Consider the following 15110-nt stretch of genomic DNA (forward strand, 5'->3'; position numbering starts at 1 on the left):
GAAAAGTGCATTGATTTCTTATTTTAAAAGGAGGTTATCACCAAAAACCTGTGGTTCAAACTACAGTGAGAGGAGTTGTTTTTGTTATTTCTGAAATGGATCATTTTGTGAGTGACAGATTGACTTTTTAATCAACATGTCACATTAAAAGACATACACAACGTCTTCAACTGAGTAATGTTTTCAGAGACTCTGAGAAAATGGGTTTGATGGGTTCTTGTTGTTTGCTTTGCCAGTCTTTCATGTACTTGCATTTTTGGCTTTGGCATTTCATCTTGAAAGGTTGATGTGATACTCTCATACTACTAGTTAATAAATACCGGCTGCACTTAAATGTAGATAAATCTAAGAAGATGGCACATATGGACGAATATTACCAACATTAATTTGATTTCATTTGCAAACACTTCTAAGTGGCAATACATCTCAGCCCTGCAAAGAAGGAACAGCAGGTACTGGAGTTTTACCAAAGTGCATAGTTTAAAGTTACTGCTTCACTCTCACATAGACACTGTTGCACACACCCTTATATGACTGCATTCGCCTCATGTTATTTTTCACTCTGTAGCACGGCAACATCCACGTTACATTTTAATTGTTGTTAATATTCAGATATTAATGTTCATTTATTGATTCAGTTTGATTTTTTTACTCCAAGAAACCACTTTTGTACTTGGTGTAATGCAGGTGTTGTTATAGAGTGGCAGCATTCTCAGTTTTAACTAATGTTTCACGGCTTTGCTTAAGCTGAAGCAAGCATAAGTGTTGAAATTCTACTGGAAATTTTCCGTTACATTATTGGTATTAAACAAATGCTCTCATCCAGATTGGCTTACATAGGTTACAGCTTTTTTACATGGTACCCATTTATAAAAAGGGCTCATGTTACACCTCTCTTGGTCTCACTCCACTGGCGCCCTGTAGCTGCCCGCATCATGTTCAAGGCCTTGATGCTCGCACACAGGGTGACCAACAAAACCACACCTAAGTACATGAACTCACTGCTGCAACCCTATGTTCCCTCCCAACTGCTACGCTCTGCCACCAAATGGCGTCTGGTGGTCCCGTTGCATCACGGCATGAAATCACTATCCAGGACTTTCTCCGCCGTTGTCCCATGGAGGTGGAATGAACTTCCACACCTCATCCATTCTGCTGAGTCCCTCTCTGTCTTCAAGCAACATCTGAAGACATAGCTCTTCCACTCTCACCTGAAACACTTCCTCCCTATCTCCTACTAAACTATAAAAAAAAATGTAATGGCTTGGTTGTAATGGTTTAATGTAATGGTTTGGTTGTAATAGTTTCGTTGTAATGGTTTAACGCACTTGTTAGCTTTACCTGGTAGTTTGTACCTTGCCTGGCCAACCTTTGGAACTTTGTCATGCAGTACTTCTAATATTGTTGACTCTGTATGGTTTTTTGCTTGTGCTGTATTGTACCTCACTTGTAAGTCGCTTTTGATAAAAGCATCTGCCAAATTAATACATGTACATGTATACAGCTGGATATTTACTGAGGCAATTCTGGGTTAAGTACCATGCCAAAGAATACAGAAACAGTGCCCCAACAGGGAGTTGAACCAGCAACCAATCGGTTACAAGTTCTGCTCCTGACACTATGGCACCCCTTTCCAGACAATTAGGATTAAATAGTTGAATTCCTCCTGGCAACATATCATCAACATTGAAATGGGAAAGACAGAATTGAGAGGGATATGAGATGCAGTTAATACAAGTGTGCATGTACATGGGATTGTCATACTATTAGATAAATAATGTTACTTTTTTCTGGTTTAAACAGTTGTATGGATTATGTTTAAAAATTGAATAAGCAGCCATAGTTCAGATCTCCAAATATCAAAATAGCATGTCAAAACACATGACATTTAATGCTGGCATTCCAACTATGTTGATCCTCCCTATACTTCTAAGATCTTGGATATTTTAAGACACAAAAAGCTGGCAGATGGTGGGGTAGCAACAAACAGAGGACAATATCTGAAATCCAGATTTTCAATGGTAAGTACATGCCTTAACTGAGAAATATTTCCCATAAATATCACGTGGCCAAGACTGCAGTGTCTTTCCACAGTCTCCTCGGGTATCATTTCCCCACCTTTATAAAATCCTAATAAATTCTTGTGTTAAAGGTTTTGTTAAAGGTCACTTAAGTGTCAGAATTGAGGTCATTTTTTTCACTAATGTTCTGTTAAGAATTTTCTTCACCAACTGAAATTGTCTAGTTTCAAAAGGTTTAAATACTGCTCTACCATTTCTGTGGCAGAAATTATATTTTTATAGCATCGTTCTAACTGATAAACTTATTCATTCAGCTACATCTGAAGGAATGGAATTGTTTTCTTACTACAAGCTTTGCAAATATGCAGTATTCCCTGGCATTAAAATGACAGAAAAATCAGATTTTTAGGTTATTAGTGGAAATTTTCAGTAGGTCGAACATATTGTACCCTATTACATTTCAATTAAAATGTTGTTTACTATTTGGAACTTATAGGAATCCCAAAATGCCATATCATTGGTGTAACGTGGAATACTAAATGTAACAGTTTTCTTATCGTAGTTTAATCCCAATCCACTAGTTTCAGGGTTATGGCAAATGATCCTCTTGCGAATCAGTGCTTTGATTCATGGAAACATCCATGTATGAGCCTTTGCAGTGTTGGCTTACACTCCTACCTTGAGAAGCGTGCACCATAGCATCCTCTTGCGCTCGTGAACGCGCACCTCAGCACGGGACTGCGCGCTCTTAGGCTGCTTATCTCCCGCAGCTCCGATCCCGTGGCATCCCGAAACATCCGACTGCAGCACAGCCTCAACTCCAACGGCACTGAGAAAGAGGGCTATACCGCTATCATTCTGCTCTGAAAGCAGTTTGGAAGTTATACTTTCTCATTTTTGCTACTCCGTGTCCGTTAAAACAGACGTTTTGTTTTGGTTTGTTGTTACATCGTTGGAAGAACTGATGTCGTCTCTGTATTTCTTTCTGTAAATGGTGAGTAAAGTAATCTGATGACGTGCGTGCTAGGAATCTGAGGTACTGGAAATCTACAGTAGATACCAAAGCATTCGTTCGTGTCTGTCGTGCTTAAATGACTCAAATATGCACGAGTTATACATCTTTTCAACTTTCCGTATTGACAAGTGGAAGAAGTCAGAGAGTTGGGGAACGCATGCAGTAAAAATATTGCACAACGGAATTTTGTCTTTGAACGGTATAGTGCCTTTAAATGGTTTTATGCGCTCAAGTAGGTAGTGTAGTGTATTGCAAAGTGTGATGATGCTACTGTCCTAACGGGTAACTTCATGGCTGTCCTTTCCGGTCAAGAAACGAAATTACAGTTTGATGAACATATCTAGCGGTATTATAAATAGTGTTATCATTGTGCGGTTGGTGCTGGGTTAATCAATAAATGGACAGCAGACTCTTCCCCGCCGTCGCTAATTCACTTGCGCAGGTGTGGAAGAAGTATAAAACTCAACGGTAAGTGTCACAATATTAATATGACGTAAAATCAGTTGCTCTCCCCTCTCTGAAGTAAAATGATATTAAATACCACTGAAGAGAGTCTAAAACTGTGTGTGTTAGTACGTGAGTGTATTCGTGTTCGTGTGCGCGCTTTGAATACATGCACACTACGCCGAATCAGAAGGAAGCACGCCCCCTTGCAGCTGTATGTACAGCCTGCTATGTGTTTGCGTGCTTCTACAACGAACCTGAGGTGAATACAGTGCTCTCTGTTGAAGTTATGTTTCACCACATATGTAAATGTTTGACCTGTGTTCACTGTTTGACTTTGTCGTTTCAGGGTCACCAAATACCCATGACCATTGCCATGGTCTGAGAGGTAGGATTGATACCAAATTTGTGGGATGCAGTAGAAGCAGGGGTTAAATTCACATGATCCGTGCGAAATATCGGAGCAATACTTTCAATACCTTGTGACTGTGTTGAGGATATTTGTTCATTCTCCTGTTGGACTGGAGTCCGGTCGTTCTGGGATTGTATTGCTCGGAAAGTGTGGCGTCATGTCTTCGAGATGAATGTGCTATGTGTCTGATCTGGGAAATACCTTGTGGAAGGTGTGCAGCGGGAAATAGACAAGGAGCTCTCGGAGTCTGCAACTGATCCTCATTTTCTGTACGTAATGAACTTGGAATGAACGACGGAGAATGGATATTATTTGGGAAATATTTCTTATTCTTCAAGCTAATTTCATCGTCTGTATATCAGGTAAGATTTCTATCCATTCTGCGGCGTGTGTGAAGTTCACACACTTAATCACAGTGATGATACCCAGAAGCAGCTTTTCCAAACTGAAAAAGAACATTTAAAATGATACAAAGTTGCTAAATCATTTCCTCGCTGTTTTGCTGATGTAAAAGTTGGCCATGAAGCTTATTTAAGAATGTATTATAATCCATAGTCATTGGCTTTCTTGAAAACAAAGGTTGGTGAAATTTAAGATGCACCAACACGAGGGGAATAAAACACCATAGTGAGAGATTTATGAAAAATATCGGGGGTCGGCGAGTTGGAGCTGAGAGTGGAGTGGTAGTGAGAGCACTGTACGCAGTCCCTGCTGTTTAAATGGGTTAATTCATTGTGTCTGAGGTAAATTGTAAGCGATGTGAATTACCATGCAAATTTGCATTTGCTTCTAAAAAAGATTATAGTAATAATGCAACTTTTATTGGCACCAGGTTGAACAGTTGCTCTGGGTTTATAGACGTTTGGACTTGACACATGCGTTGCCCAGTTTTCAGTGAACCAAAAGGCGATTATAAATGTACTGAATATTTCATGTGTGAATGTATGTATGCATGTTAGTATAAACTTATACATCTTTGTATATGTGTAGTTTGCGTCACGGTCATTTAATTCCCAGTGTGATTTATTTGGGATGTATTTAATTGATATTTGTACGATATGTGTGCCCTATCAGGTAACATTATAAGGTTTTCATGCATCTCTCTTTCGCGATCAAATCTGCTTAGACGTCAGTGAAAAGATAAACTGAATGATTTTATTTCCCACAGTTTCCAGATTTTTTAGCCCACATATCTGATCTGGTTCCGATATTCGCAGATTTGTCGATTTTAAAGATTAGACAACTACAGTGCATTACCACTTACCATCATGTATCGTACGCATGAGTATCAAGCCACTTTAATGATATGCTAGATACTAAAAGAACCCATTTATACGATCAATGTGCAGTTTCTAGGCTAAGAGCATTGCATAGAAGCGATGTGATTGACTTTTGAAACTCGATGCCCTGGTAATAAGAGTTTTGAAACGCGATGTCTCTGGCAATAAAATTGTAGTAATACAGGTACAGGCGGTTGAATCCTTACTCGTCCGTTTCTTTCCATTATTAGTTGATGGTTTTGATATATTGTACGATATGTTGAATGACTGAATGTATTTACATGCCCTTTTCATGTTACGCTGAAGTTTGAAATCTTTTTTATTTGTTTAAATACAACCCACTTGAATCCAAATGAAAGTAAACCGGGTACAGACAGATCAATCTGAGCTTGTAATGCTGCGATTACGTCAAAACTACATGGACGCGGCACTGCAGAGTCATGTGCGTCCCTCTCCCCTGGAAAAAAAATGTATATGTGCGTGTGTCAAACACCGCTGTAAATTTGATTGGATTTTCGCAATTTTAGGTAGTAGAGGTTCAGGAATTATCGCATACATCAAATAGCAATAGTCTGCAATGGTTTGTTTTGTATTTTCTAATATTTTTAGAAAGGAAAACAACGTTTTGCGAACTGACCCATTTAATCTTATTACGATAAGAGATCTGGCACTTCTCAGTTGCATTTGAGCCAGTGTAGCTTTAAGGGCTGTTCCAACTTCAGAATGCACAGGAACTCGATTTTGTGCAAGGGGATGGGCCAGTTTGTCTGTGCCGTATGCGGCGCCAAATATGAAAATTCATTTACACTATCATGCAGTCATTCTTAATATCACCATTTTATCCTAGATTTAACAGAGTTCTTCATTGTCTCTATATTTTTCAATATTAATGTTAAAAATACACAATATTATACTAATTATGTTGTTCCAATCTAACATATGTGAGGGAGAATAAATGCTTAATTAATTGTGTTAATTAATAGTGTGTGTGTGTGTGTGTATGTGTGTGTGTTAAATTCGTCAAATATATTATAAGTGTTTCATGTGTATTTAAACTATGTTTGCAAATGTTTGAAAAATCTCTTAAATGTTGTATAAATTTCATTTTTTTAGGATGGCATATTCATGCAAATGAGCTCCATCCATCTGGCATGAACAAAAAATACTTCTGAGAAAGGGGGAGAGCTAATATGTAGGAGTGTGTTGGCGGCTCTACTTCACAGATATATTACTGACTGACTACAATATTACCAGTGATGATGTCCAAGACACAATATCTGAAATGCAGAGTTACCACTTAAGCCCTTTAGTTGTCATTTTGGGAGTTAGAAAAGATGTTCACCTAGTGTTTGCCATTGAGGTAAAATAAGATCTTGGGAAAGGGAAAACTAAGGAGCAGCTCCTGTAAGGAAACACAGAACATTGTCCCAGAAATCACTGTAAACATCCCACAAAAGAACTATGTCAGACCAGTCTCCCAAACAGGTGTGGGTAATCTGGCTCCTTATTGATCTGCTGATCAGACACATAAAGCCACAGAAGAACAATCAAAGGAAGACAAAGTGTCACCAAAAAAACTCCCCTTTTAGGATGGAGAATAAGAGGAAAACATAATACACATAAAAATCCTCCTCACACATCACTGACTGTACATGTATTGCATATTTATAAAGCTACTGAACCATAAGAACCTTAGTGGATAAACTGGATGTATGAATTCTTACGTGAGTAGGTTACCATTTCCTTGATTTCTTGTACAAGTGAGGGTAGCAGTGCCCACCTGATGATGATTTTAAGCTAAATTGCAGGGCTTGACTTTAAGGAGCATTTTGCTCTGCCTGATTGGGCCCTGACTTGATACTGCTAACTGATCATAATCCTCAGTTTACCGCCATACACCCGCTTCCTATGCAGGTAGCACTGAAACAAAGAACTCTGACCAGCATCATCAAACCCTAACATGCCAGGATGACGCCAATAATGCCCTGCTGCTGGGGGGCACTTAGTCACAGTCAAGTAATGACATAACCCTGCCTCAATGTAGAGATGCCGGGGCAATAGGGTTCAGCCTAACACCTTTACTGACTGATGTCTACATTTTGAAATATTTAATCATACCATTCCATTTGCCAGCAAATTCAATTTCAATTTCGGCAAACTAGTAAACCTAAAATACACATATTCTCCATATATTAACAAATTTTCATTTCAGCTTCTTGTCACTTCACTAAATCACTAAATGTCTGTCTCTATTGGCTAAACAACAAGCAAGTTAATGTTGGCTGGCTTGCTAGGTTAGTATAATCAGGAATGCTATGAACAAATGTCATTGTCCTTGTCACAGAACATCTGATTCTCCAATACGTTCAGCTAATCAGCCTAAGAATAGCATAGAGTTAGATCCTGTTATGAGCTAGCTAACTTGACAGACAGCAAACTTAGTTAGCTAGTTAGACAGTGCTAACATTGTGAAGTGTTATGACACTTACCTACTACAAAACACTAGGTACTGAAAATGCAGTGAATGTTAATTTTGATTAATTTAATGTAGAAAAGCCTATGCTTTCAAATAGGTCTATTCATTATTCTGTGGAAACATTCCAGTTTGGAAGTTGGATACAGTACAGTTGGTTACAGTATGTTACACACACACACGAGGTTTTTTTTTTACCTTTTCAAAATTGATATGTATATATATATATATATATATATATATATACATATCAATTTTGAAAAGGTAAAAAAAAAACCTCTTGTCATCATTAATTAACATATTTCATCATAAATAATCAGAATAAATAACCATTAAATAGCCAGAACCACAGCGTACAAACAGTAACAAGTGCATTGCTTATTGGGGGAAAAATAAGCAAGACAAAAATATTCTATTTGTTGAAGGATTGACAAAAATGACAGCTGCTCATACCTCTTTATCAGTACATTATTAGTGATTACCTATTTTTGTCACTTAAATGTGATGCTGACTGGTATATAAAAAAGCATAAGTGTTTGATATGATTTAAGTAGACAATATACTGCATATGCAAGTTTGAAATTCACAGTGCTATTAATCACTATCCGTTAGCCCGCTGGTCTTGTCACAAAATCCTTTAGCTGAAGGAATACTGTTGAATCCTCAGCACGACTGATGTTCAACAGCTTTTAAGATGGGCAAATCAAAACAGTCTCTAAGAATGTAAAACATTCAAAGAGGTGTTATTATCAGTTTATATGCATACCAGTAAGTGCACTATTAAGCTCATGTCTCTTACCACCCTGACATACTTTGCTATAAATGTATTGTCCACCATTGTGTTCAGCATAATAAGTCAAGTGTCCATCTACTGTGACTGTCCATAATGCTGTGACTCAAGATAAAATATCCTCCTTTGATGCTACAGAACTGGAACCAGGCTAGCACAAGAAAGCAGACTGACCTTGTATATCACAATTTATTTTCATTTGCACTGCTCACTACCAGAATTAGTAGGCTGATTTTTTTTCTTCACGACATTGACATTGTAGGAGTAAATCCTTAAGTCATATTTATGTGTATATTATCTTACCTGGTACAGTCTATCCTACATTGACTTTGTTAATTAAATGTGTAGATGTACAAAAATACATATGCCATATTCTGAATTAACCAATATGATTCAATTTTAATTATTGTGATGACTTTCACTGTCACTCTCGCATTGACTCAGATGCATAATTCCATTTTTACCTATTGTAGTTTAGAAAAACACGTGATATTTGCTTTGATTTATTTTGATCCCTTTGGAGTTGTCATTGGCAAAAGCTGGTACCTACCTTATGTAGTTTTAACACAGGCCTTTGCTGTAGAGTAGAACTTTAAGTGTAAAAACTTCAAAAGTTTTTGTGGGCCATGTCATGTAGAAATGCATCTATTATGACCATTACATGTTTTATTACAGTTGGTGTCAAAATGGGAGAATCTATTCATGTATTTATTGTAATTGTTAAACTTGTGTGGAGAAAAATAATTCTTTATCAATTTGTTTTTTAAAAAATAAGTGAAAAGAAATATGTAACCCAATATACATATCCATACAGACACATTTTGCATTACTGTTGCTGTTATTAAGGAGAACAGCTTGTGAATTTCTGTAAGGAATAAATGGAAAAGGAAACAACAGCTATTCAGTCTGTATTTACATCTTAAAATGCATTGTAATTTTTAATTTTTATTTATTGTTATTATTATTTAAACCAAATGCTCCAGTGTTTCAAGCACTTTTAAATGCACTGAACATACTCAAGACATTTATTTACATTTACATTTATTTACTTAGCAGACGCTTTTATCCAAAGCGACTTACAAAAGTGCGTACAGTAAGTATGGCGACAGTACGGGGACAGGATGTGTACAGTTCCACAATGAGACAGTTCTCAGCTGAGAGCAAGGTCTGTTTGAGGACACAGTACTATCAGTACTGTCAAGAATCTTATCCTTACTTCCTGTCATTATCCTTACTTCCTGTCATAATTTCCCACACATCTTTGTTTATTGTAAGTGCTCCCTAGCATTTCTGACCATTTGAAAGGAAAATGGCGCATCTTAATCCGTAACATTCAGTCCATTACTCTCTGGGAACTTTATTAATTAAAGCTGACTGCCAGATTCAATTGTGTTAAAGAGCTCCTCTTATTTATTAAGAGGGATGAATTTATACTGGCATTGCATATGTGAAGGGAGCTATTTATGCTTCCTCCAGCACAGGTACTAAGTGGCCTAATTTATCAATTTAATGTAATGCTTTACATGTGGCTTCCCTTTTTACCTTTAAAGTATAGTTGGTAATTTGTGGTAGTCCCAGTGTGCTGTTATATCTAGAAATAACATTTGCTTGACAGATTAAGGGAATTAATGTCCATAATCTGTTAGTTATTTAGATTAATTTGTTTATTTGTTCACATTCATGCAATAGGTGACCATGTATTATTGTTTCCATTTTTTAAAGGCTTCTATTTTTAAAGGTAATATTTTTTAAAATATAGCTAGATGTAACATTTAAGTGAATTTTGTTATGAAGTGTCAGTATAAAATGTTAGTCATCATTATCATCATTTTTTTTAAGTCTGATGTGTTATTTTTCACAGGACTCTGCTTTCCTTCCAGGCTTTTCACTTTATTTCTTTTTGCCAAAACAGAAAATAAAGCTTCCATAGGCAATTTCTACCAGTATGCCTAATTAATATTTTCTCACCACCTACAACAAGTGTCGATTTGTGAAAGTAGGGGCATAAAATGTGCTGTGGAGACATCATGTGAATGGTTTCAGTAGAAAGTGAAATAAGTGATAAAGCACTGGTGCACATGTGTGTGTGTGTGTGTGTGTGTGTGTGTGTTTGTGTGTGTGTGTGTGTGTGTGTGTGTGTGTGTCTCTCTAAGGTCAGCCCAGATCAGCCCACTTGTCATTTGGCAGCGAACGGGCCTGGTGTCATGGGAGGACAACGATCCTTTCCAACTCAGCCATGTGTCCTGTATTGCAAGCTCGCTGAAACGAGACAACGCCATGTGTTGGCGCCTCTCCGCTGGCCACTGGCTGCATGCATTGGCCACATGGTGACTGGTGACCACTGTCACCCCATGCGCAGCCACCCAGTCTGTCCAACTGGGATCACTGTGTGATGTGCCTGCCAAAGAACACGACCCAGGTGGCAGACACTTTCTCCTCAGATGCATCAGTAATTTCTGCAAGATGTAAACATGATTTGAATGCTAAACACCTGAGTTGAGGTACGCTCAACCTGTAAAGAGTAATAAGGCCCTTGGTCAGTATGTGAGTGAACTCTGATGACTTTAAAGGCTTCATGGGTCCGGATGCACTACAACTCTCCATTGTCTCTATAATACCCATCTGCTAATCTAATAATCCTGTGCAAATCTATATTCAGTGCTGGGATTTTATTTTTATTCTGAGTGGTTATCTACTACAGCATTCAGACTAACGTGGGTCCTTGTTGACTAGTACCATTCTGTATCATTTATCTGCTGTAGTTTGCAGAATTACAGAGTTTAATCCCACATTCAAACATCCCACAGTCTGGAAAAATCTAATGTAAGTGGTTATTTGCCAGACTTGAAGCCAAATTTCTTATGTGAAATCATGTTTTGTTTTTTCATTCTTTTTTATTTGAATTTTTGATTTTACAATTTATATCCAAAGGATTTGCATGGCACCAGGGGTTTACTAACCGTTGCCACTATTTTCAAAAAGTAGTAATTAGGGGCACAATTCATTTGTAATCTGCTTTGTATTGGAGAGATGCACTGAGATCTTTAAAAATTTACTGGTGCGTCATTCTGAAGCCTCGTAACTGCCTTGTTTCCCATCGTAATGAGAACGAATGTGTTTTCAACATGTTTGTGTGGAGCAATGAATTGGGCATGTTTAATGAGCTTTGGCCATGTGCATGGGTCCAAATTTGATACTTGTATCTCTGGTTATGTCCTCTTTACTGCACATGCAATGTCCTGTGTAGAGAAAAAAACAAGAATTGCCTCAGATTATAACCACAGAGATTTGAGTATGCATAGTATACTCAAACCTAGTAAATGTTTTGAATTTGTAACATTTTAGGGCATAGAAGTGGCTTCTGTTAACTACTCCATGCAGGTCTCTTTTGTTCATTACTGTGAGTTCTGTTAAAAAAAAAATTCTATTCTCCATTGCAAAACATATCTCTGCCTAGCAAAAGGACTCACATATGATATTTGTATTGGCTGCTCAAGTTGTTGCAATTAGATTGTGATGAAGTTGTTATACTGCTTATACCCTGAAGTGTATTTGTGATATACAGGTGTTTTATTTAATCTAAGATTTCATATAGAATTAACTTTCAAGGGGCATCACTTCTTTCAGTTCAGTTTCTGCAACAGTTAGACCACATCCAATCTTGTTTGACCTTTAATCAAAATGTAACAAATGAAATGTAGCTATTCATATATTACAGTTTCAGAGCTTTTCATGCAGTTTCTAAACCTGTGTTTTGTTTGAGGAATAGAGAAGCTTTAGACCTAAAAACAGCCTCTTGTTAAAACTGTACAGATGTCTTCTAGGGAGCATTTGTTCTTAGCACTGGCTGTTTGGACAGGTATTCTATTGCAGATACATCAAACTCTAAGACAAGCTAACCGAGTAATGAATTTTGGAAAACAAAGGGCCTTTTAAATTTTTTTGGACAAATTCAAAAGAATGAATCACTGCTGTCTAACAAATCAAAAGGTTTGAGGAACATAAACATGTAAATTTACTATCTTATTCTTAAGAGCTAACAGCTTACCAGAAATGCATGGTTCTTTTATGCAAGCAGTTAAATATGAATCAATCAGTTTTGAATGTCTTTTACCTGTGCTTCACTGAGCTGCTGTTTTTCTCCAATATGCAGCCTTGTTTGGCTGTCTCTGCAAAGGAAATTCACTAGCCGAATAAGGGCTTGTAGTAAGATGGTGGGAAACAAACAGGAAAGCCTCAAGGTGAAGACAGGGGGACAGAAGGGTGATCACATGTGATTCTGCTCATTTTAAAATAGCTAATGTACTACAAGTTGCTGTCCTCAGGTATAGATTTTTGTCTTTGACTACAAAGAGGCATTCTCTCTCACTTCTTACCCATCTCTGTTACTGAATGTTTCAGTGATGTTTCTTTTGCACTTGGATTTTATTCCACTAGATATTCCACACTGCTACATTTTCTAATGTGGGTCACAATTTTCAGAGCAACCAAGGTTAAGTGGCACTGGGCTCACTTAGTTCTTGGATGGGAGATTCATTGGAAAACCAGGTTGCTTTATGAAGAGATGTTGGCAGGCAAATATAGTCTGCCTTTTGGACTAATTAGAGACCAATGCTCCGTTGCACTGATGTGCCATCGGAAATGTTATTAATGGGATGAACTTTAATGTCATTAAAGTTCCCATGGCCCTTGTCACAGAGAGTAAGGTGTGCCGTAGTCAAAGTCACAATCCAGCAACCCACTCTACCCCAGTTTAACTGGCTGAATAAAGCCTTTCTCCTCCACCTCAGCCAATGTGTGGAGAGTGTTGTGGTGTAAAATGGCTAGTCTCTATGTCTATGTCTCTATGTTCGTGGTGATCTAGGTCAGTGTCCCACCACACCCAGTAAAGTTCTTTGAGATCTTTAAAAGGTGCCATATAAAGGGAGTAATTACCATAACAAGACTACTGGAAGGGTGAAATGCATCTCACATTTATAAGCCATAAGACAAAATGTATGGCTCATAGGTGGTATATTGAAAACACATTCCACTACAAAGTTCTGTGGAGGATAGTGACACCACCCAGAGGCCGTTTGACTTGGTTTCCTAATTTAATGTGATAGTGGTTTCTCTCATTAGCATGCATTTTCTGCAGTGAAATTCACGAAGCCCAATTCTCAATGTGAGCACAACACAGAAAAGATGAAGAGCGCTGTGAGCACAAGCTTTCACAAAGCTGGCCTATCATCTCTGCATGTTATTTTGGAAACCAGTTTAAGATGTTTTGACATGATTGAATGTGTCTTCCTGAGACAAAACCCCAAAATATAACTGAAAGGCAGCTGTATCCATTATCTAATGCCTCAAACAGTGCTGGGTGAGAGATAATTATCTCATAACTCAGTAAGCACAGCTGTCGGCAAGGTCAAGTTTCATTTATGTATGGCATTTTCACTTCTCCCTCTTTCACTCTGCATGGTTGAGCTGCCCGATTGCTTGGACGCAGTGATGAATATTAATGGCTCTGTTTGTCAATTATATGAAAATGAACTATGTATTACCTATGTTGCTTTGTTTCTGTTGGGGTTTTTGAAAAACACGGCATGGCCTGTTTCCCTGCACTGGGGTTGTGGCAATGGATGATGATAGCAGCGATGCAGAGGTGTATTGGCAATTTTATATTCACATCGAAAATTCTAAGAAATAAATCTTTTTAATAAGTGATCAGCTCCCCATGTGTTCATGATGCTGGCTTATCATCTACATTTACAATAACTTTCACTTCTCAGGCTGTGGCACTTTTTGAGAAAACTGAGGGCTGTAGTCCAAAATAAAGAGCCATATAAATCCATGTATTATTACTGTAATTACTTTAAAAAGAAGCGTTAACTACAGTGATCAGAGAATGCAGCGTCAGACCAATCTCAATTTATGCTTTCTGCAGGTCTATTTTCTGCCAGCTGTAAGCAAAAGTGGCAACAGTAAACCAGGAAACACCAAATGTTCAGGCAGTGCCTCTTACACTTTGACTACAGCTGCCGTTCAGAGTCGATGAAGTGCGCTGTTACTGACATATATGGCATCATTGTAATACTTGACAGTATGTCCCTGGTCAGAGAAAAATTTTCAGCTCCCGTGACTGTAGTCTTAGTGTGCACTTTGTTATAAAGTTCTGGAATGGCAGTCTTAGTAAAGTATATCCTGCCTACCACTCAATCAGGAGTGTCTGCTCCCGATCCGATTCTGACGCAGACGATGACCTCCAAGTGCTCTTGTTACTTGTTGACATCTTTTGCAGATACTTGCAAAGACGACCGGAAACACAGTGGTGCTTCATATGCAAGCATCCTGTGTGAAACATGGGTGTAGCAGTCGCACAACCTATGTAATAGTATTAGAATAGTAGTAGCTGCAAACAAACAGGGAATTGTCAACTTGGTTTGTAACTTAAGGTTTGCAAATACTATGATTTGTAGAATTCTATGAATTAGGAAGATATGCCAATTATTATTAACTACAATATAATAATGTGCACAGCTGAACATCTAATGTAATAAAATAATACTTTAGTCAAATTAATTAGTGAATTAATGTCTGCAAATGATTAGGCTACATACAATCTTTTGTAATGTTATTAAAAATTTGGAAAATTTGAAAATTACACCCCGGTAACATCATTAATTGCTCCCCGTT

At 37.7% G+C, this 15110-nt stretch overlaps 1 protein-coding gene across 4 annotated transcripts in view; it reads left to right on the forward strand.

Annotated features, from left to right (window-relative positions):
* Nucleotides 1–2830: 2830 nt before the first annotated feature.
* The window catches only part of ca10a (carbonic anhydrase Xa), a 157396-nt gene continuing 145116 nt past the window's right edge, over nucleotides 2831–15110 (forward strand). For 2 of the 4 annotated variants that reach the window (XM_036540371.1, XM_036540400.1), the window contains exons 1-2: nucleotides 2831–3015; nucleotides 3830–4254. In XM_036540371.1, the coding sequence (XP_036396264.1) occupies nucleotides 4194–4254 (61 nt within the window). In that variant the 5' untranslated portion in view covers nucleotides 2831–3015; nucleotides 3830–4193. Of the gene's footprint in view, nucleotides 3016–3445; nucleotides 3505–3661; nucleotides 3743–3829; nucleotides 4255–15110 lie in introns of those variants that run through there. The other 2 variants (XM_036540390.1, XM_036540380.1) reach the window with 2 other exon arrangements.

Source organism: Megalops cyprinoides, chromosome 1 (genome assembly GCF_013368585.1).
Source record: "Megalops cyprinoides isolate fMegCyp1 chromosome 1, fMegCyp1.pri, whole genome shotgun sequence".
In the NCBI taxonomy this organism is placed as follows: Eukaryota; Metazoa; Chordata; class Actinopteri; order Elopiformes; family Megalopidae; genus Megalops; species Megalops cyprinoides.